Raw genomic sequence first — 23069 nt, forward strand, 5'->3', positions numbered from 1 at the left:
TGAAGGAGAAAGTGGGAGATCTTTTTTTGAAAGAATAGAGTGTGTTTCTATTTCACCACCAGTATTGCATCTTGTTTTTAAGTTTATTGCTTCTTTGGCTTTATTTCTCTGGAAAATGAGGAAGTTTAGGTGTAATGGCTTTAATTTTGAAGGCTTCTGATTCCTGAGAGGGTAGTTTGAAAAGTAATTGACGGTAACTTACAGTTTTTAATTAGTAGCTTAGGTGATAACACCTAAAAATACTTGCTTAGGATAAACTAATTTTCTCAGACAATTACTTTGTTATTCCTCTTATCACTGACATAGAGATCTATTTCCTTTCTTTCCTGTCAAAGCTGTCTTCAGTCCAACTTCAGCCTTCATTTTCAACTGTGTTTTACATTGTTTTAAAAATAAAACTTGTGCTCTACTATAGTGATTTTCAACTGCAGATGCATATCAGAATTCGCTGGGGGTTTTTTTTTTTGTTCTTTTTTTTTTTGAGACATGCGGTGGTACAGTCCTGGCTCACTGCAACTTCTGCCTCCCGGGTTCAAGCCATACTCGTGCCTTATCCTCCCAAGTAGCTGGAATCACAGGTGCATGCCACCACACTGGCTAATTTTTGTGTTTTTCGTAGAGGCAGGTTTTCACCATGTTGGCCATGCTGATCTCGAACTCCTGACCTCAAGCCCGCCCCTTGGCCTCCCAAAGTGATGTTATTACTGATGTGAGCCACTGTGCCCGGCCGACTTGGGGATCCTAAAAGGAAGAAAAACCCAGAGGTGTCTGCTTCAGACACATTGATTAGACTCTTTAAGAGGGACATTTGAGGTGTGTGTTTAAAAAATTCTTGGCTGGGTGTGGTGGCTCACGCCTGTAATCCCAGAACTTTGGGAGGCCAAGGCGGGCGAATCATGAGGTCAGGAGATTGAGAGCATCCTGGCTAACGCGGTGAAACCCTGTCTCTACTAAAAATACAAAAAATTAGCCGGGCGTGGTGGCGTGCACCTGTAGTCCCAGCTACTCGGGAGGCTGAGGCAGGAGAATGGTGTGAACCCAGGAGGCGGAGCTTGCAGTGAGCTGAGATCGTGCCACTGCACTCCAGCCTGGGTGACAGAGCGAGACTCCATCTCAAAAAAAAAAAAAAAATTCTCTCCCAACAGAACAAATGTAATCCCCTCTCCATCCTAAGAGGGGACAACCAATCTCATTTATGGATACTGGTGAGGAGATATTTATGTTTTAAAAATCTCTCTCTCACCCAAAGTCTTAATACATCCATTGAAGTAATACAGTGAAAGGAGTGAAGCTTAAAAGTCTCCTCACTAGTATTCATAAATGAGATTGGTTGTCCCCCTTAGGGTGGGAAATCTAAATACACACATACATGCACGCACGCGTGTGCAAATACACACACAATTTCTTAGAGTGGTTTTGGGTTCATAGCAAAATTGAATGGAAAGTACAGGGTTTCTGTCAACCCCTTGCCCCACGTGAATATAGACTCCCCCACCATCAGCATTGCACAAGCTCCAGAATGGCTCATTTGTTACAAGTAGTGCTGTAGACTGAATGTTTATGTCTCCTCACAATTCATGTGTTCAACCCAGTCTCCAGTATGGTGGTGTTTGTAGATGAGGCCTTTGGGTGATGATAATGGAGCCCTCATGAATGTAATTAGTGGCCTTTCACGAGATCCCAGAGAGCTCCTTAGCCCCTTCTGCTATGTGAATACACAGTGAAAAAATGGTCATCTGTGAACCAAGAGGTGGGCCCTCACCAGATACTGAATCAGCCAGGATCTTGATTTGGACTTTCCAGCCTCCAGAACTATGAGGAATAAATTTCTATTGTTTATAAGACACCCAGTTGTTGGTGTTTTGTTACAGCAGGCTGAACAGGCTAAAACAATTGATGAACCAACATTGGCACATCATCGTCACCCTAAGTTCATGGTTTACGTTATGGTTCATTCTTAATGTTGTACATTCTTTGGGTTTTGACAAATGTGTAATAGCCTGCATTAGCTACTATTGTATCCTATGGAATAGTTTTCCTGCCCTAAAATTCTTCTATGTTCCACCTATTCATCCTGCCTTCCCCCAAACACTGGGCAGCCACTGGATTTTTTGTTTGTTTGTTTCTGGTTTTACCTCTTCCAGAATGTCATATAATTGGAATCATAGCTGTGTTTTTTTCAAACAGCTCTCAATGTGGCAAATACAAAAAACAGAATTGGAAAGGGGTAATATGCACCATCACCAAGTGTGTTTATCCAAAGAAACAGTATCATTTGGTATTAGGAAGTCTGTTAATATAATTCACCATATTTAATAGTTCAAAAGAGAAAAATAATGACCATTTTAATAACTCCCAAGTATAAACTATACAGGGGCTACACAGTGGGAAGTATGCTTTTACATGTTGTTCTTCACCTTATGAGGTATCATTATCTCCATTGTACTGATGAGGAAACAGGCTCACAGAAGTATACTCTCTTCTGTATGTCATTGTTCTGCGAAGCAAATTTGAACACGGGACTTGTGGAAGGCTAGGCTTCATTCAACTTGCTGCCTATGACATTTTAATAAAAAAGCAGGTGAATATTTAATTTTTGTGTAACATTTGTTTCCTTTTAGATTTTTTAAAAAGGTTGAAATCATTTCAAACTACAAAAATGTTTTAGAAGTGCACAAGACTTTCTTATGCCTTCATTGACATTTCTCAGTTGTTCATTTCATCTTTTGCCTTATTTATCATTTATTCTTTTTTCTATGTATATATGCATGCTTCCAACACTGGCTTTAATTGCTTACCCTTACAGCTCCACATTGAATACAGACTTCTAAGTTACTTAAGTCTAATTTTAGGTTTTTGGTCTTATTGGACTTTACTGTTGGCTTTTTCCTTTATTTGACCTGAAACTGAAACTTACAAATCTTTTTTTTTGTTTTGAGATGGGATTTTGCTCAGTGGTGTGATCTTGGCTCACTGCAACCTTGGCCTCCCAGGCTCAAGTGATGCTCCCGCCTCAGCCTCCCAAGTAGCTGGAAGCACAGGTGCCTGCCACCATGCCTAATTTTTTTGTATTTTTTGTGGAGACAGGGTCACTACAAAACTCCTCCGCTCAAGTGATCCTCCCACCTTGGCCTCCCAAAGTGCTGGGAATACAGGTGTGAGCTACCATGTCCCACCCGGATTTTGAATTTGAGTCATCATTGCAACACTGCTATTATTGTGCCATGTTGTGATATTTCATAGCTAAAATGCTGCGTGCTTCAGGAAACCAGCACTCTTTATATCATTTTTCAGCAACTTTAAATATGATTCCCTTGGAATTATTCACAAGTTCTCATCTGTATTACACCCACCTTTTAGTCTGATAAAGTTTCTGCCAAATTTCCATTGAGTAGATATATTAATCTGTTCAGGCTACCATAACAAAATACTGCAGACTGGGTGGCTTAAGCAGAAATTTATTTTCTCTCAGTTCTGAAGGCTAGAATTCAAGATCAGGGTGCCAACAGAGTTGATTTCTGGGGACTCTCTTGCTTGTAGACAGCTGCATTCTTGTCTGCTTATACAGCCTTTCTCTGTAGTTTAGAGAAGTCTCTAGTGTCTCATTCTCTTATAATGATACCAGTCTTATCAGGGTAGGACTCTCATGACCTCCTTTAACTCTGCCTCCTAAAAAGTGCTATAACTAAATACAAGTCACACTGGTGGTTAGGGTGTCAACATAAGAGTTTTGGGGGGACGACACAATTCAGTCCATATCAGTATATCACTGGGTGTGTAATGAGACCTGCATTCATATCCTAGCTCTATCTTTATTAAGTGTGTAACCCCGGCCGAGTCACTCTGAGCCTTCTGATTGTTTACCTGTATAAGGTGAGAATGATAATTTTTGCCATAAAGGTTTGTTAAGAGATCCAAGTAAAATAGAAGATGTGATAGCATGTTATAAATTAGTGATTCTCAACCCAGGTTTGCATCAAAATCATCATCATGGAAGTATGCAGCTTTTAGCATAATAAAGAGCTCTGCTGACCCACTACCCGGTAAACTTAGGGTAAAGAGTTTCAAAAACAACCATGGAAAGCCTCTGGAAATGGTCCTAGGACATATGCAGTAAATGAATGAGAGAAGCAAAAACTGACAGAAACAGAGAGAATTCAATAATAAGAGTTGGAGACTTGAGTACCCCACTTTCAATAGAGGACAGAACAACTTGGTGGAAGGTCAAGAAGGAATCAGTACAGTAAACCCACTAGACCTAACAGACATGTATGGACCACACTACCAGCCAGCAAGTCAAAAATATGTATTTTCAAATGGAAATATGTATATCCTGGAAATATGTATTTTCCAGGATAGGAAGTGTTACGTGTGCATTTTACTGGGCTACAAAACAAGCTAGATAAATGTAAAAGGATTAAATTAATACAAATCATGTTCTTTGATCACAATGGAAAGAAATTAGAAATCAGTAACAGTAAGAAGTTTGAGAAACTCACAAATACGTGTAAGTTAAAGAACATACTCCTAAATAACTGATGGGTCCATGGAGAAATCAAAAAGGAAATCAGAAAACATTTTGGGATAAGTGAAAATGAAGACATCATGTAGGAATACTTAGGGATACAGCTAAAGCAGTGCTTGAAGGGAAACTTAGTTGTGAATGCCCTTATTAAAAAAGAAAGGAGGCTGGGTGTGGTGGCTCACACCTGTAATCCCAGCACTTCGGGAGGCGGAGGTGAGTGGATCACTTGAGGTCAGGAGTTTGAGACCAGCCTGGCCAACATCGTGAAACCTCGTCTTTACTAAAAATACACAAAAATTAGCTGGGTGTGGTGGCAGGCGCCTGTAATCCCAGCTACTTGGAAGGCTGAGGCAGGAGAATCACTTGAACCTGGGAGGCAGAGGTTGCAGTGAGCCGAGTTCGTGCCACTGCCCTCCAGCCTGGGCAATATAGAGTGAGACTCTGTTTCAACAAAAAAAAAAAGATCTCAAATCAGTAACTTAACTTTCCACTTTAAGTGACTGAGGTAAGAGGAGCAGAGCAAGCAGAAAGAAGCAAATAAAGAGTAGAGTGAAAATTAATGACATAGAGAATAGGAAAACGAGAGAGCATTAAAGATGAATAAAATTGACAAACTTTTAGCTAGATTGAGAAAAAACATTTTTCAGATTACCTAGGCACAGTGGCACATGCTTGTAATCCCAGCACTTTGGGAGACTGAGACAGGAGGATCACTTGAGCTCAGGAGTTTGAGAACAGTTGCCCACGTGCTGAGACCCCATCTCTATCCCCCAACGCCCCCCCCCCCCCAGTAAATAATAATAATTTGGGCAAGTGCCTGTAGTCCCAGATACTTGGGAGGCTGAGGTGGGACGATTGCTTGAGTCGGGAAGTTGATGCTGCAGTGAGCCATGATTGTGCCACTGCACTCTCCAGCCTGGGCAACAGAGTGAGAGAGTGTCGGGGGCAGGGAAAAAAAGTAGAAATGAAAGAGGGGAAATCACTAGTGACCTTATAAAAATTAATAAGATAATAAAGAAATACTATTAACAGTTGTGGCCGGGCATGGTAGCTCATGCCTATAATCCCAGCACTTTGGAAGGCTGAGGCGGGTGGGTCTTCTGAGGTCAGGAGTTTGAGTCCAGCCTGGTCAACATGGTAAAACCCTGTCTCTACTGAAAATACAAAAATTAGCCAGGTGTGGTGGTACATGCCTGTAATCCTAGCTACTCGGAGGCTGAGGCAGGAGACTGGCTTGAACCTGAGGTACAGAGGTTGCAGTGAGCCGAGATGGCACCACTGTACTCCAGCCTGGGCAACAGAGTCAGACTCTGTCTCAAAAAAACAAAAAAACAGTTGTATCCCAGTAAATTAAATGGCTTAGATGAAGTGCACCAATTTTTGGAAAGACAAAAACTACCAAAACTGACTCAATAAGGAACAGACAATCTGAATAGACCTGTAACATGTGAAGACATTGAATTAGTAGTTACAGAACTGCCCGCAAAGAAAAAGCCTAGACCCATATGGCTTTACTGCTGAATTTTACCAAATATTTAAAGAAATAAAAGAATATAATTCTTCACAAAATCTTCCTGGGGAATACTTTCCAACTCATTTTATGAAGCCAGTATCACTCTGATATCAAAGCCAGACAAACATATAACAAGAAAATATAAACCAACTTTTTTTTTTTTTTTTTTTTTTATAAAGAGACAGGGTTTCACACTGTCACCCAGGATGGAGTACAGTGGTGTGATCATGGCTCACTGCAGCCTGGAACTCCTGGGCTCAAGCTATCCTGCTGCCTCAGCCTCCTGAGTACCTGGGACTACAGGTGCACACCACCAGCCTGTCTGATTTTTATTTTTTTAATTTTTTGTAGAGATGGAGTCTCACCATGTTGCCCAGTCTGGTCTTGAACTCCTGGTTTCAAGTGATACTTGTGCCTTGACCTCCCAAAATGCTAGAATTATAGACATGAGCCACTGTACCTGGCCCTTGTCTCTTAAAAAAAAACAAAAAAAGCACACACACACACATTGTAATTTCAATAGGCACAGAAAAAGCATTTGACAAAATCTGACACTCTTTATTGATAAAATAGTCAACTAAGAATAAGAGAGAACTTCTCAGCCCAATAAAAGTGCATTCACAGAAAATCCAAAGGTAACATCATACTTAATGTAAAAGACTGCTTTCATTCTAAGGTCTAGCATAAGACAGGGATGTCTGCTCCGTTTCTATTCAACATTGAATTGGAGACTCTAGCCAGGGTAGTTAGACAAGAAAAAGAAATAAAAGACATCAAAATTGGAAAGGGAGAAGTAAAGCTATCTGTTTGTAGATAACATGATATGTATCAGATAAAGCATTAGCAACAATTAAATAAGCAGGATTGTAGAATACAAGATCAATATACAAAAATCAATCGTATTTTTCTAGATTTGTGATGAACAATCAGAATTAAAAATTTCATTTCCATTGGCATAAAATTACTTAGGAATGAATTTAACAAAAGTATAAAACATACTCTGAAAGCTACATTACATTATAGACAGAAATTAAGATCTAAATAGAACTCCTATCTTAAGTAAGTGGAAGATTTAACATTAAGGTGCCGATATTTCCCAAATTGATCTACAGATTCAGTGCAGTCTCCTATCAGAATCATAGCTGACTTCTTCATAGAAATTGACAAACTGATTCTAAAGTTCATATAGAATTGCAAGGGATTAATAATAGCCAAAACAATCTTGAAAAAAGAACCAAAAAAGTAAGAAGACTCACATTTTTCGAGTTCAAAACTTACTTTGAAGCAATGGGTAACCAAGACAGTGTGGGGCTGGCACAGGGATACACATAGAGATCAGTGGAATAGAATTGAATGTCAAGAAATTAAACCACATATATGTATATAGTCAGCTGGTTGTCAACAAGGTGCTGTCATGGTCCGTTTGGGTTGCTGTAATGAAATACCGGAGACTAGGTGACTAACAGACAATAGAAATTTATTTCTCACAGTTCCGGAGGCTGGGAAATCCAAGATCAAGGCACTGGCAGATTCAGTGTCTGGTGAGAGCCTGCTTCCTGGTTTACAGATGTCTTTCTTTTCTCTCTGTCCTCACATGGCTGAAGGAGCAAGTGAACTCTTTGGGCGTCTCTTTTTAAGGGCCTTAATCCTATTTATATGGACTCTACCTCTAAGGGCTAATCATCTCCCAAAGGCTTCACCTTCAAACACTATCACATTGGGAGTTAGGATTTAACATAAGAATTTTGGGTGAGACGCACATTCAGTCTGTAGCAGGTGCCAAGACCATTCTGTGGAGAAAGAGGAGTCTTTTCAACAAGCAGTGTTGGGACAACTGGATAGACACAAGCAGAAAATGCAGTTGGACTCTCATATCATGTTACAAACAAAAATTAACTCAAAATGGATCACAGACTTGAACAGGTAAAACTCTTGGAAAGAAGTACAAGGTTAAGCATTCTTGGATATGACACCAAAAGCATGAACAACAACAACAAAAAACAGATTAATTTGGACTTTATCAAAATTAAAACTTTTGTGTTTCAAAGGACACCAAGAAAGTGAAAAGACAATCTATGGAATATATTTGAAAAGCACATCTGATAAGTGACCCTTATCTAGAATGTAAAAATAACTCTTATAACTCAATAATAAAGGACAACCTAATTAAAAAATGGATGAAGGCTCTGAATAGAATTTATTTTAATGGGAGATACACAGTTAACACATATGTGAAAAGATGCTCCATCTCATTTGTCATCAGGGGATTGCAAACCAAAACTACAATGAGATGCCACTAACACCCGCTAGGATGGTTTCAATGAAAGTTTTAATAGGAAAGTGCTAGCAAGGTTGTGGAGATACTACAAGCCTTATATGTTGCTGATGGGAATATAAAAAGGTACAGCCACTTTGGAAAAACAGTTGAGCAGTTTCTTAAGCAATTAAACATAGTTACCATATGACCTAGCGATTCTAGGTATGTAACCCAGAGAAATTAAAACGTATAAAACTTGACCACAAATGTTTGTAGAAGTGTTATTCATAATAGCTGAAAGCTGGAAACATTCCAAATGTCCATTTGGAATTCAGCCTAAAAAAAAATGAAGTACTGATATATGCTACAACATGGATGAACCTTGAAGACATGCTAAGTGAAAGAAGCCAGTCACAGAATATTGCATATTACATGATTCTGTTCTGTTCATGTGAAATGTCCATAATAGGGATGATAGCTTAAACAATACAGGATTTCTTTTTGAGGTAATTAAAATGTCCCAAAATTCACTGTGATGAAGGTTGTACAAGCTGTAAATACACTAAAAGCTGTTGAATAGCACATTTTAATAAAACTGTTAAAGTAACCTGGCCAGGTGTAGTGGCTCACACCTGAAATCCCAGCACTTTGGGAGGCCAAGGTGGGAGGATCACTTGAAGCAGGACTTCAAGACCAGCCTGGGCAACATGATCAGACCCTGTCTCTACAAATAATAAAAAAAATTGCTGGGCGTGGTGGCATGCACCTGTGGTCCCAGATACTCAGGAACCTGAAGCAGGAGGATTGCTTGAACCCAGGAGTTTGAGGCTGCAGTGAGCTATGATTGCACCACCTTACTTTAGTCTGGGTGGACAGAGCAAGACTTTGTCTCAAAAAAGGCAGTGGAGGGGAGGGGAAGTAGCCATTTCTGATGTCCCTTTGGGATATGTCTGGGCATGTATATGTTTAAAAGACTGAGCTCCTAGAATAACAGAGCTCTTCACAGTAAACTCATTTCTTCTCTCCCCACTTTTTTTGTAGAAATCATGACCACCCCAGGAAAAGAGAACTTTCGCCTAAAAAGTTACAAGAACAAATCTCTGAATCCCGATGAGATGCGCAGAAGGAGGGAGGAAGAAGGACTACAGTTACGAAAGCAGAAAAGAGAAGAACAGGTAAATCCTTTACCTTTATTCATTTCTTTTAAAGAATTTAATGTTCCATTTTAAGCCTGAAACTACCTTCCTTTATTTTAACAATGTGTGTGTGTGTGTGTGTGTGTGTGTGTGTGTGTGTGCGCGCGTGCGCGTATTCCCGTTCCCGTTCTCCCCTGTAAAATCACTTTTTTGGAGTGGGGATGAGGAGGTCCTGAAAAGTGGTATACAAGAATGGGGAAGTCTGTCATGTTCTCATTTTCTCAGCATAACTACACTGTTCAATATTTTCACCTATTTGTTTTTAGTGTATTTTAGTTTTCTAAAGGTACAACTTTCTTCTTTAAGATATTTTTGGTGTATGTTTGTTAATGAATTCACAAGTGACCAATAAAGTGTTGCTGTTCATTGTAAACTTAAAATTGGAAATGTAAAAATATATACAAAAAGAAAGAAGAAACCTCATAAACCAGTCCTTTGAATTCAGTAATTGTCAACAATTTGCTACACTTGTTTCATGTTTGTCTTTACATTTCTTTGTTATCTAACATTCTAAAGTAAAATTTCATTCACAGAATATGTCTTTTTATTCCAGATTAATTCTTTATTACTCACAAAGACATTTAGAACTTTTTTTTTTTTTTTTAAGACTTCCTTTGAAAATGCTGTTGACAAATGGTCTATTACTTTTGGCAAAGAAATAAAAAGACATAAGGCTTAAGTGACTTTTTTTTTTTTTTTTTTTTTTGCTAAGGAGGGACTTTGGAGCCTGAAGGAGCATTTGATCCTCACTATAGAAATTCCATAAAGTCAGATGAATTAGAACCCTCATGTTTGAGAAATAAGATATTCTATTATAAATATTTTGCAGTCATAGTGAAATATTCTCAAAACAGATTTTATGAAAAACTGCATTAGATAATCCAGTTAGGTGAAGTCCAACAGTACATTACAACCTCAGTATTTTATTTGTTAGGGTTGTAGATATATGAATCAAGCACTTTATTATTGGCAAAGATACTTTGTAATATTGTAATAGACTTTATATTGAGTGTAGCAAGTTATGAATTCTTGACCTGCTTTATCATCTTTGAATGTATTCCCTTAATTTTCTCTTATTTATATATTTATTTATTTATTTTTGAACTGGAAATGGATCCTTTTCTTTCAGTGAGCTTTTATATTAGCTTCTATTTTTTGGGTGAATTTCCTTTTCTTTCTTTTTTTGTTTTTTTCTGTGTGTGTGTGCGTGGTTTTTTTGAGACAGTCTTGCTCTGTCACCAGGCTGGAGTATGGTGGCGTGATCTTGGCTTGCTGCAACCTCCACCTCCCAGGTTCAAGCGATTCTCCTGCCTCAGCCTTTTGAGTAGCTGGGACTACAGGCGCATGTTGCCACACCCAGCTAATTTTTGTATTTTTAGTAGAGACAGAGTTTCACCATCCTGGCCAAGATGGTCTCCATCTCTTGTCCTCGTGATCCGCCTGCCTCAGCCTCCCAAAATGCTGGGATTACAGCAATTTCCTTTCCTTTTATTCTCAGAAATCATAACAGCATGGTTATATATTTGTATTCATATATTTAAATGGAATACATGTATGATACATGTGAACCCAGGTATAGGTCTGAATATAACCACCAGTGTAGGGATCTTATTTGGCATAACACCATTTGAAGGTGTAGCAGTGGCACTCGTTGATTAACACAGTGTTCATTTTATTCTGTTTCTTCTTGGTGACTACTGATTTCATGTAATTAAACTTCATTATAAAATTTGTATACTATTTAAAGCAATCTACAGATTCAGTGCAATTTCTCTTGAATTACCAATGTCATTCTTCACAGAATAAGGGAAAACAATCCTGGGATTCATACGGAACCAAAAAAGAGCCCCCATCGCCAAAGCCATCTTAAGCAAAATATAAAGCTGGAGGTATCACATTACCTAATGTCAAATTATACTACAAGGCTATAGTAATTGAAAACAACGCAGTACTGGTATAAAAGTAGACATATAAGTCAATGGAATGGAATAGAGAATCCAGAAATAAAGCCCCATACCGTCAACCAACTGATCTTGGACCAAGTTGGCAGAAGTATATATGGGGGAAAGGTTACACTATTCAATGAATAGTGCTGGGAAAATTGGAGAGCGTTATGCAAAAGAATGAAAGTGTACGCCTGCCATATACAAAAATTAACTCAAGATGGATTCAATAATTAAATATATAACCTGAAACTATAAAAATCCTAGAAGAAAACCTGGGAAAAACTCTTCTGGACATTGATCTAAGCAAAGAATTTATGATTAAGTCCTCAAAAGGAAACATACCAAAACCAAAAATAGGTAAATGGGACTTAAACTAAAAAGCTTCTGCACAGCAAGTGCAATAATGTATTTAACAGACAACCTACAGAATGGGAGAAAATATTTGTTAACACCATCTGACAAAGTTCTAATGTTCAGAATCTATAAGGAACTCAAACAACAAGAAAAAACTCCATTAAAACGTGGGCAAAGGACATGAAAAGATACTTCTCAAAAGAAGACATACAAGTGACCATGAAAAAATGGTCAACATCACTAATTATCAAATAAATGAAAGTTAAAACTATAATGAGGCCGGGTGGGGTGGCTCATGCCTGTAATCCCAGCACTTTGGGAGGCCAGGATGGGCAGATCACCTGAGATCAGGAGTTCGAGACCAGCCTGGCCAACGTGGTGAAATCCTGTCTCTACTAAAAATACAAAATTTAGCCGGTGTGGTGATAGGGTAAAGGAGGGTACTTTCAGTATAAGACTATGTTCTTGGGAATTTTCCTGTGTTAATTCATTGAGAAACTTCTTCCTTCCTCATATCCTGTAAGTCAAATGTTGGACTTACTAGGCTGGTTTTCTTAATTTTCTCTTTTTCAAACCATGCCCTTGTTTCAGTCTGCTACCTCACCACAGCTTTCCATTATACCTCAATTAAGAAAAATTCCTGAGGCTTTCCAAGGCTCTGTGTGGTTTGTGGGCTTGCCTCTCAACAGTATATTCCTCCATAGGCTCTTAGGTTTGATCTTCCTCCACTCTAACTCGTATGTCATTTCTCAATCTGTTTTTCCATTGTCGTAGATATGGCTGGGAGCTACACATACTGTTTCTGTTTCTTGTCCCTTTTGTCATTGTGGGGTAGTATTTCTGAGACTAAAAGGATGGGAAGGCCTGCTTCTACTATTTTTGATCTGTATGTCTCATTGTATAAGGTAGATTATTATGTTGATTAGTTTACAACTGGCATGAAAATTTTACTGACCTTGGAAGAAAAGCTATAATATGTTTTAATCCTGTTGTGAATAGAGCTGGACAGTTCTAGAATAGTGTAGTGGATTAATGATGAAGTATTGATGATAACAGTTGTTTGCTATTCTAAGCACTTAATGAATTAACCTCTCTAATCATCTCAACCAAACTCTGAGGTAGGTTATTATTTTCTGATATATTACAGTTACACAATAATTGTGAATGTCTTTAAGTGTCTGATTATGGACAAGATAAAGCATATGTATGTAAAAACACTGAAAAGGATAGAAAATAAATTCATAGCATTACTGGTCCTTTATCTGAAACTCAGCTAAGTGGTTATGGCAGTTCAGTGTAAGTGACCATTGCCATAAAGAATAATAGTCTTTTTCACTGGAAAGAACCTTTGCAATAATCTAGACCAGCAGTGTTAAAATTATGTTCTGTGGAGCTATGAGGCTCCGTTGAGTCTCCTGCTTCTGTTTCCCCATGAAAAGTTTGAAAATGGTTGAGCTATGCTGTCCAATATGAGATAGTCACCAGCTACAGTTAGCTATTGAGCATTTAATATGTGGCTAATTCAAACTGATATATGTAAGTGTAAAATTTACACTGGATTTTGAAGATTCCGTATGAAAAAATAAGTATCTCAATTTTTATACTGAAATAATATTCTAGACATGGGTTAAATAAAATGTTAAAATTAATTTTATTTCCTTTTTTAAATGTGGCTACTAGAAATTTTTAAAATTTCATTTGTGGCTTTCATTATATTTCTGTAGAGCAGTGCAGGTACAAACCATGATTCTATTTTACACCAGAATTTTGAGTTTGAATGATTTGGCCAAGATTACATAGCAGATAAGTAGAACCAAAATCTTTTCATATCTGAATTAGTGTTCTTTCCACAGGATCCTGCAGCATTAGGTCCACCTGATAAAAGTTGTACTGGCATGCTGTGACACAAATCTTGTGATTGTTTTGCAGGGCAGGATTGGAAAGAAAGCACATAATTAAAATGTGATGGTCACAGCATTGCTTTGCATGCTTAGCCCACCTCTTACAACTACTAACGATTAAATGATATTGATTATAGCTATTTGGATACCGTGGTACATCTCTTATTCTGTATGACCTCTGTTACCCTTTTGGGATTATTTCATTTAATGCCATTTTAAAGATTTTCACAGTTGTCCATCATGCTGAGACATTTTTGCTTGAGTAACTGCATAACTTGCATGTTTTCCAACCTTTTACTGCATTATAAATTGTCTTTGACAAATTTAATATGTTAATCAATCTCGTTCTTCCATTTTTATCAAACCAGTTTTTGTTAGTGCTTCTTTTGCCTAGTAGTATTAGTTGCATGTTGGTCAGTTTGCCCTTTGATTTCACTTGCTGTTTAACCAACAGCCGCTACAGTTTTTATCACTGCATTAATAACACTTAGCGTATCTTGAAAGTGGTTGTACATTTTAAAAATATTTTCTGTTGGTAATTTTTTTTCTAGCAGTTTTGAATACTGTTGACATAGCTTTGCTGTTCTGAGTTAAATATCGCACGAGCAGTTGTGTTTTTCATGACCTATAGTACTTAAGAGATTACTAACAGCATCCCACCGTACCAAACTGCCTGTGCATGTAAACTGCATGTTCAGTAGATGTAATGTTAGTGACTAGGTATGATTTTGGAATCATGTAAATGTTTTAAATAACTGTAAAACAAAATTATATCAAAATGAGAGAAGAAATCTTCAAATTAAAAAGAAGGAAACAAGTGACCTGGTTTGTCATGCTTATATGGCTAAGCCACACAGAGAAGAATTAATTTAATATATGTTAAACTATGGTAATTTGACTAATTTCCTCTGCTAGTTTATATCTTAACGACAAAAGAGAAGTATAAATGAATCTTCACTTGCTTTTGGTAATCATATAAAACTGGTAGTTATTATGAAACTATATATATTTGTATATGAATAAAGGAAATTCATATTTATATTAATATTAGAAACCTGATACTTTTAGTTTAAAAAAATAAGTAAATAAGAAAATTACAGAAGTTAAGTTTGAATTGGTAATATCACTGGGAATTTATGATATATTTTCTTTAATAAAACAAAATACCAGCCGTGTCCTGAGAGGGCCTAGAAATAGTAAATTACCTTGTTGCAGTGAGCACTGGCATTCTGAGGTATTTAGAATTTTTCTCTCAAAGGAACCAGGTTCCTTACAAAAATAACTGGTTCTTGGTTAAAGATAGGGAATATTTTATAAAGCAAAGAAGTTATCTGAGACCACTGGAGTTTTGTTGAAAAGACTCAGAGCTAACTTGAACTAGCTCCCATTGGGTAAAAATGGGGTATTTTGAGTATCAGGAAAGGTTATAAAGACATCTGCTTCTGGCCAAAATGGAGTATTAGGACTAGGATTTACCCTCCTACCTGAAGGAACCAGGAATAAACAGATACAATACATGAAAACAGCAGTTCAAGACACTAGGCATTAGGCAGTGAAAGATAGTGATCTCTAAAGATGGGAAACAAATGAGATAAATCCTGTGATTATCTCAGCTTACTGTTTTGAGTTTCTAGTTGTAAACATAGAAAAGGCGCTAAGGCAGAGCCCACAGCCTTGCTGTGTTGAGGCAGAGCTGAGAGTCTATGAAGACCAGGCAAATAGAGTTCATAGGATGGAATATCAAAGAAGAGAGACCTGTATATTGAGTGAAGCCTGAAAATCTTCAAAGGCTTTCCACAAATATTCAGCAGAATGCTGATTAGCACGTGTTTGAGGAAACTACCCAAAGTTAGAGAAAATATCATTTTAAAGGTTTAGAGAGAACAGTGTCTGGTACTTACACAGGGCTGGAAATAGTGCCTATCCCACTAGCTAGACTGGAGAAACTCGTAATTCATGAGGGATTAGGTAGAGTATTCAGGAGAGCCTTGCCTCAGTAGTTAAGATTAATGAGCTATATACTTAGTACTGGTCCAGACTTAACCTGACAAATGAAAGCAAGGTCCAAAAGGATCAAAAAGTTTCCATATAACTTAGCTGTATACCAAAATGGAGCTCAGGAATGTTTATAGGAATACAAAAATACCCAGTACACGAGGTAAAATTAACATCGTCTGACATCCAAAGATTGTGACATATGCAAAAAAGCAGGAAAACACAACACAATGGGGAGAATGATCAGTTGAAACTGACTCACCTCATAAAGATGTTAGAATTAGCAGGTAATAAAATTTAGTTATTATAACCATACCATATTCCATATGTTCAAGAAGTTAGAGATATGGAAGATAAAGACTCTGCCAGGCATGGTGATTCATGCCTATAATCCCAGTGCTTTGGGAGGCTGAGGTGGGAGGATCGCTTGAGCCCAGGAGCAACATAACGAGACCCTGTCTCTACCAGAAAGTAAATAAATAAATAAAAAACTTGTGCTGCACGCTATGGTCCTAAGTCCCAAGGTTGAGGTGAGAGGGTGGCTTGAGCCCAGGAGTTTGAGGCTTATTCCTATGACTGTGCCACTGTGTTCCAGCCTGAGTGCCTGAGTGAGACTCTCTTTTAAAAAAAAAAAAAACCTAATAAAGTAAAAAGGTATGAAAAGACTCAATTTGAACTCCTGGAGATAAAAACTGTGATGTCCAAGATGAGAAATTCACAAATGGGATTAATTGCAATTAGAAATTGCAAAAGGAAAGATTAGTGAACTTCTGGGCATAGGAATAGAAACTATCAAGAATGAAAAAGAGGTGATACCCCCCCTTTCCCCCCGCCCCGACACACACACACACACACACACACACACACACACACGAGGGCCAAAAAACCACAAGTGAGTTATGGGACTTCAAGAAACCTGAATACAGACAATTGGGAGTCCCCAAAGGAAAAGAGAGGGTGGAAGAGAAAAAATACTTAAAGAAATAATGGCTGAAAACCTTTTATAATGAAGAACTGTAAATCCACCGATTGAAGGAACTAAGTGAATCCCCGACACAAGAAAGATGAAGAAAACTACATCATGGCACATCATAGCCAAACTGCTCAAACCTCATCTTAAAAAGAAACTCTTTAAAAACACCCAGAGTAAAGACATGTACATGCAGAGGAACGGAGGTAAGGATGACATCAGAGTTCTCATTGTAAACAATACAAGCCAGAAGACAGTGGAGAAGCATCTTTAAAGAAGGAAACTGTCAACCAAAGAATTCTTCACCACCAGATGTTGCACTGAGACAGAAGTAAAATAATGTCCTAGATTACTTGAGCAAATCCCAGCTATCAAATTATTTTATCTGTAAATACTTCAATATGTATCTGTACAGAATAAAGATTCTTTTTTTCTTTTTTGGAGACAGGGTCTCATTCTGTTGCCCATGCTGGCTGGAGTGTAGTGGTGTGATTACAACTCACTATAGCCTCAATCTCCCAGGCTCAAAGTGATCCACTTCAGCCTCCCTAGTAGCTGGGGCTGCAGGCACGCACCGCTACGCCTGGCTGATTCAAAACTTTTCTTGTAGAGATGGGGTCTCACTATGTTGCCCAGGCTGGTCTCAAACTCTTGACCTCAAGCAGTCCTCCTGCCTTGGCTTCCCAAAGTGCTGACATTACAGGAGTGAGCCACGGTGCCCAGCCCCGGATAAAGATTTTTAAACTTAAAAATCATCAAAGAGCCCTGTCAGCTTTTCACCTCAAGTTTTAGCAGTCTTTGATGGTCCCTTCCTAGTTCCATTACTTTTATAGGGGTTACAGTGATCATTTCTTCTGCTTTTATTAGCTGGAAGGTCATTCAGAATAGTGCTATCATACTTTAAAGAGTTAGTTTCTTAATATTAAGCATCTAGTCAACATTCAGATTTTCTACATTGTCATAAAATCTTATGTTTGTTTCTTAGAGTCAGAAACTAAATAAGTCATACATTGTATTTGGTGCTGTCCCTTAACCGTTTTAAAAAATTTTTATTAATAATTGGTGAAAACAAAATTCTTCCTCTTATCCATTTTTAGGTGTACAGTTCAGTAGTGTTAACAATATTCACATTGTTATATAACATATATCTAGAACTTTTTCATCTTGCAGAATTGAAATTCTATACCACATTAAACAAGTATTCCTCATTTCTCCTTTCCCAGCTTCTGACAACTGACATTCTACTTTGTTTCCATGATTTTGATTTTTCTAGATAACTCATATAAGTAGACTCATACAATATTTGTCCTCTTGTAACTGACTTACTTCACTCAGCATAATGACTTCAAGGTTCATCTATGTTGTAGCTTATAACAGGATCCCTTTTTCTTTAAGGCTGAATAATATTCCATTGTATGTATTACCACATTTTGTTTATTCATCTGTTAATGGACATTTGGGCTGCTTCCACCTCCTGGCCCATGTGAATAATGCTGCATTGAGCATGAGTGTGCAAATATCTCTTTTGATACTCTGTTTTGAATTCTTTTGGACATATACATATAAGTGGGATGTCTAGATCATATGATAATTTCATTTTTAATATTTTCAAGAGCCTCCCTACTGTTTTTCGTAGTGGCTGCACATTTTCTGGTAGTTTTGATTTCCATTTGTCTAACGATAAGTGATGTTGAGCATCTTTTCATATGCTTGTTGGCATTTGTATATCTTTGGAGAAATGTCTATTTGGTTGTTTTGCCTATTTTTTAATTCATTACTTGGCTAATCCTTACATTCTGGTTTTGTCAGCCTGATCTGTCATTATAAAGAGCCCTGATAGCTTTTTACCTCAAGTTCTGGCAGTGTTTGATGGTCCCTGCCTAGATCCATTACTTTTGGAGAGGTTACAGTGATCATTCCTTCTGCTTTTATTAGCTGGAAGGTCACTCAAAAGAAGACCTTTCCCTTAGCTACAGTTCACATAGGACAGAGAAATGCTTGATTCTCTTCCTGTATTTTTTTTTCAGAATAATGAGTTGGTTTCTTAGCATCCTCCAAAGGGATGAAATAGTGTGTGCTTTAATATCATTAAGAATGCACAGAATTTAACATGGAATCTTTTAAAAATAGGTTTATGACAGTCTGGTTGACAGTCTGTGAAAACCATCACCATAATTAAGTTGTGAGCATATTCATCTCACCCAGAGGTTTCCTAGTACACTTTTTTAGTACATTTTTCTCTACCCCTTTCCTCTGATCTATTTTCTGTTACCACTGATTAGTTACCATAAATGGAATTATGCAACGTGTATTCTTTTTCTTTCTCGTTTCACAGAATTTAATCATTTTGGTATTCACTTACTGTTTTATGTATGAATTGTTCATTCCATTTTATGATTGAGTAGTATTCTATTGTATGGATAAACAACAATTGGTTTATCCATTCACTTGTTGATGGAAATTTGGATTATTTCCAGTTTTTGTTGATTACAAATAAAATTGTTAGGAACACTCATGGACAGCTTTTTGTGTGGATATAACTTTTCCTTTCCCTCAGATAAGTATCTAGAAGTGATGTGGCTGGGTTGTATAGCTGGTATATACTTAAGGTGCTGTCAACTGTTTGCCAAAATGGGTTGTACTATTTTACCTTCCCATGAGCAGTGTATGAGAGTTTGAGTTGCTACACATCATTGTTCACACTTGGTATGGTCAGTCTTTTCTATTTCAGCTATTCTGAGGGATATGTAGAAGTACTCCATGATGGTTTCAGTTTTCATTCACCTAATAAATAAAGTTGTGAGCATCTTTTCTTTTTTAAAAAAGTTTATTTTTAATTGGCAAATAATAATTGTGTATATTTATCATCTTATATACTTCTTTGTGGTGCGAACATTTCATATTCACTCTTTTAGCAATTTTGACTTATGTAATACATTATTATTAACTGTAGTCACTATGCTATACAATAGATCACCAGTGAGCATCTTTTCATGGGATTGTTTGCTGTGTATCTACTTTAGTGAAGTCTGTTAAAAAAATTCCTTTCCAGTGAAATTTTTTAATTGCGTCGATTGTCTTCTAGATATGTCTTTTGCTAGGTGTATGTTTTACACATAGTTTCTCCCAGTCAGTGGCTTGCCTTTTCATTTACAAAAGTATATTTTAAAGAACAAGCATTTATTTCTGATGTGAGGTACATGTTAAGGGTCTTTTTTTTTTTTCATATGGCTGTCCAGTTGTTCAGGTGCCATTTATTGTAAAGATTATTCCCCCCTATTGAATTTCCTTGGAAATACTTACCTTTGACCGTATCTGTATAGGTCTGTTTCTGGACCTCTACTTTGTTCTATTGGTCTGTTTATATAGGTTAAATACCATGCTGGCCGATAACTGTAGCCTTAAGATTAGTTTCAAATCAGGTAGTGTTAGAGCGCTTTTTCTTTTTCAAAATTGTTTTGGTCTGGGCGCAGTGACTCATGCCTGTAATACCAGCACCTTGGGAGGCTGAGGCAGGAAGATCGCTTAAGCACAGGAGTTTGAGACCAGCCTAGGTAAGATGGCAGGACACCATCTCTACAAAAAGAACAAAACAACAACAACAACAACAAGAAAAACCAATTAGCATGCACCTATAGTCCCAGATACTCAAGAGACTGAGGTGGGAGAATTGCTTGAGCCCAGAATTTTGAGGCAGCAATGAGGTATGATTGTGCCCTTGCACTCCAGCCTGGGTGTCAAAGCAGGATCTCATCCCTTAAAAAGTAAAACATTGTTTTGGTTATTACGGGTCCTTCACATTTATATGAACTTTAGAATCAGCTATTCAGTTTGTACATGAAAGCCTGCTGAGAATTTGATTGGGATTATGTTGAATCTATAAATCAGTTTGGAGAATTGATACTCTTAACAATCTTGAGTCCTCTGACCCATGAGCACAGTATCTTCATTTATTTATATCATCTTTCTTTCTATTTTATTATTATTATTTTTTGAGCTGGAGTCTCACTCTGTCGCCCAGGCTGGAGTGCAGTGGCGCAGTCTCAGCTCACTGCAACCTCTGTCTCCCTGGTTCAAACAGTTCTGCCTCAGCCTCCCAAGCAGCTAGGATTACAGGCACCCACCACCATGCCAGCTAATTTTTGTATTTTTAGTAGAGATGAGGTTTCACCATATTGGCCAGGCTGGTCTTAGGTGATCTGCCTGCCTCGGCCTACCAAAGTGCTGGGATCATAGTCATGTGAACCACTGTGCCCAGCCACATTTATTTTTTATGATTGAGATTTTATTGGTTGTGTTGAGGATCAGTATACAGACATTTCAGTTTGTACACAATTCTTAACATATGTACTGAAAATCTTAAAAGCTGTGTATTGCAATTCTTTTTTGAACAGTTATTCCAGTGAATTTCCAGCTTAAAATCTGGAGGCAAATTTTTAAGAGGCTATCAGGTACCAGTATCTTAAAATGTTAAGTTACTATGTACATCCCACCAATTCACAGTTTAATAGCATATATACTACATATTCAAATTTTCAATCTTTTGCAGTACATTAACAAAGTTATTAGGAAAACAGCACTACCATGACTGAAGATTTTACAGAGTATGCACAATTCTGATAGGGAGAGCCATGATCAAGGAGTGGTTTTCTTTAGGAAACAATTCTGCTAAAAAAAAACATAGGAATAGAAGTAATTTAAAATATTCAAGACATTAAATGCAGGACTGTGATTCCATATTGCCATTTTGTATGCTTTTTATTGTAGGATATAAAAACTAACCCCTCATATATAGAATGTCAAAGCCTGCCGTAATTCAGTATCCCACACTATTTTGTTTGTACCAAAAAATAAACAACCAGAAAACGATTTCACCTCTTAAAAAAAGCATTTACACCTAAAAAATGGGATGAGATGGGATTCCCTCCTTCTAAAAATGTTTCTAGAGCTACTAGAAAACTTACATATACAAAATAGTTTATAAAAATATTCCTCTGGACTGGGCACGGTGGCTCACACCTGTAATTCCAGCACTTTGGGAGGCTGAGGCGGGCGGATCAGCTGAGGTCAGTTCAAGACTAGACTGGCCAATATGTTGAAGCCCCGTTTCTGCTAAAAATACAAAAATTAGCCAGGCATGGTGGCAGGCGCCTGTAATCCCAGCTACTTGGGAGGCTGAGGCAGGAGGATCACTTGAACCTGGGAGGTGGAGGTTGTAGTGAGCCAAGACCATGCCATTGCTCTCCAGCCTTGGCAACAAGAGTGAAACTCCAATTTAAAAAAAAAAAAAAAAAAAAAAAAACCCAGAAAATTCCTGTGGATAGTACAAGGGAGACAGGAATGACTCATGAGACAAGGTATATGATATTCATCACACTTGGCTTTTTTTTCCTCTGGCTTTCTCAGTTTAGTTTCTCTGCTTTCTGTAGGTAAATGTTTAGTTTCTTGGTTAGCCACTTCGGTGTATTTTCTCTTTGCCTTCCTTTTCACTTTTGTTTTGTCTGAAGATGTATCCTTTCCTGCTGCCTTTTTTGGCTTCCTTTCCACTTTTGTAGGAGCAGGGTTAGCTGAGAACTGTGCTGGATCTCCACCTGGGCTCTTCCTTCCCTATCCCTTCAGCTGAGCTGACCTTCTTTCCTCTTGGATATTTTGGTGGTGGGGAGGCGTTGAGAGCCTTTGTGAAGCTAGGCTACCTGGCCGTTGCTGTCCCGTTTTGTCCTATCCCATCCTCTCCACTCTCTGCCAGCTGCTGAGACCTGCTGCGGAGGTTAGGTCATCTTTAAATTCTCTCGGCAATTTGTAGCTTTTGGTGTGTAGGTCTTAACAGATTTTTATCTTTTGTCACATTTTCCCCAAGTATTTCATTTTTATTGATGCTATTGTAATTGTTATTTTTTAGATTTCAGTTGTTCATTGTTAATATGTAGAAATGCAGTTTAATTTTGTATACTGATCTCCTAAAACTTGCTGAACTCACTTGTTAGTTCTAGTCCCTTTGTTATAGATTCCATTGGGTTTTTTACATAGTTAATCATGTCATCTACAGATAAAAGTTTTCTTATTTTCCATTCTTATCTGAATGCCTTTTATTTCTTTAACTTGTTTGGTTGTATTGACTAGAACTTAATGGTGCAGTGTTGAATGAAAATAATAAAAACAGACCTAGCTGTTTTATTCCTGACCTTAGGTGAAAAGTAGTGGGTCTTTCGTTACTTATGATGTTAATTACAGGTTTTTCATATATAGTCATGTACTACATAACTATATTTCCATTAGCTATGGGCCGTATATATGATGTGGTCCCATAAGATTATAATTACCTTATTTTTATTGTACCTTTTCTGTATTTTGATATGCAAATTTTTACCTTTGGGTTAAAAGTACCTCCAGTGTTCAGTACAGTAACATGCTG

The 23069-nt window shown here is 37.6% G+C and overlaps 1 protein-coding gene across 3 annotated transcripts in view; it reads left to right on the plus strand.

Annotated features, from left to right (window-relative positions):
- The first annotated feature begins 7534 nt into the window (after positions 1-7534).
- The window catches only part of KPNA1 (karyopherin alpha 1 (importin alpha 5)), a 75686-nt gene continuing 60151 nt past the window's right edge, over positions 7535-23069 (plus strand). The window contains exons 1-2 of one of the 3 annotated variants that reach the window (XM_011950808.1): positions 7535-7579; positions 9337-9470. In XM_011950808.1, the coding sequence (XP_011806198.1) occupies positions 9342-9470 (129 nt within the window). In that variant the 5' untranslated portion in view covers positions 7535-7579; positions 9337-9341. Of the gene's footprint in view, positions 7580-9302; positions 9471-23069 lie in introns of those variants that run through there. The other 2 variants (XM_011950809.1, XM_011950810.1) reach the window with 2 other exon arrangements.

This window comes from Colobus angolensis, unplaced genomic scaffold (genome assembly GCF_000951035.1).
Source record: "Colobus angolensis palliatus isolate OR3802 unplaced genomic scaffold, Cang.pa_1.0 Scaffold31, whole genome shotgun sequence".
NCBI classification, from domain to species: domain Eukaryota; kingdom Metazoa; phylum Chordata; class Mammalia; order Primates; family Cercopithecidae; genus Colobus; species Colobus angolensis.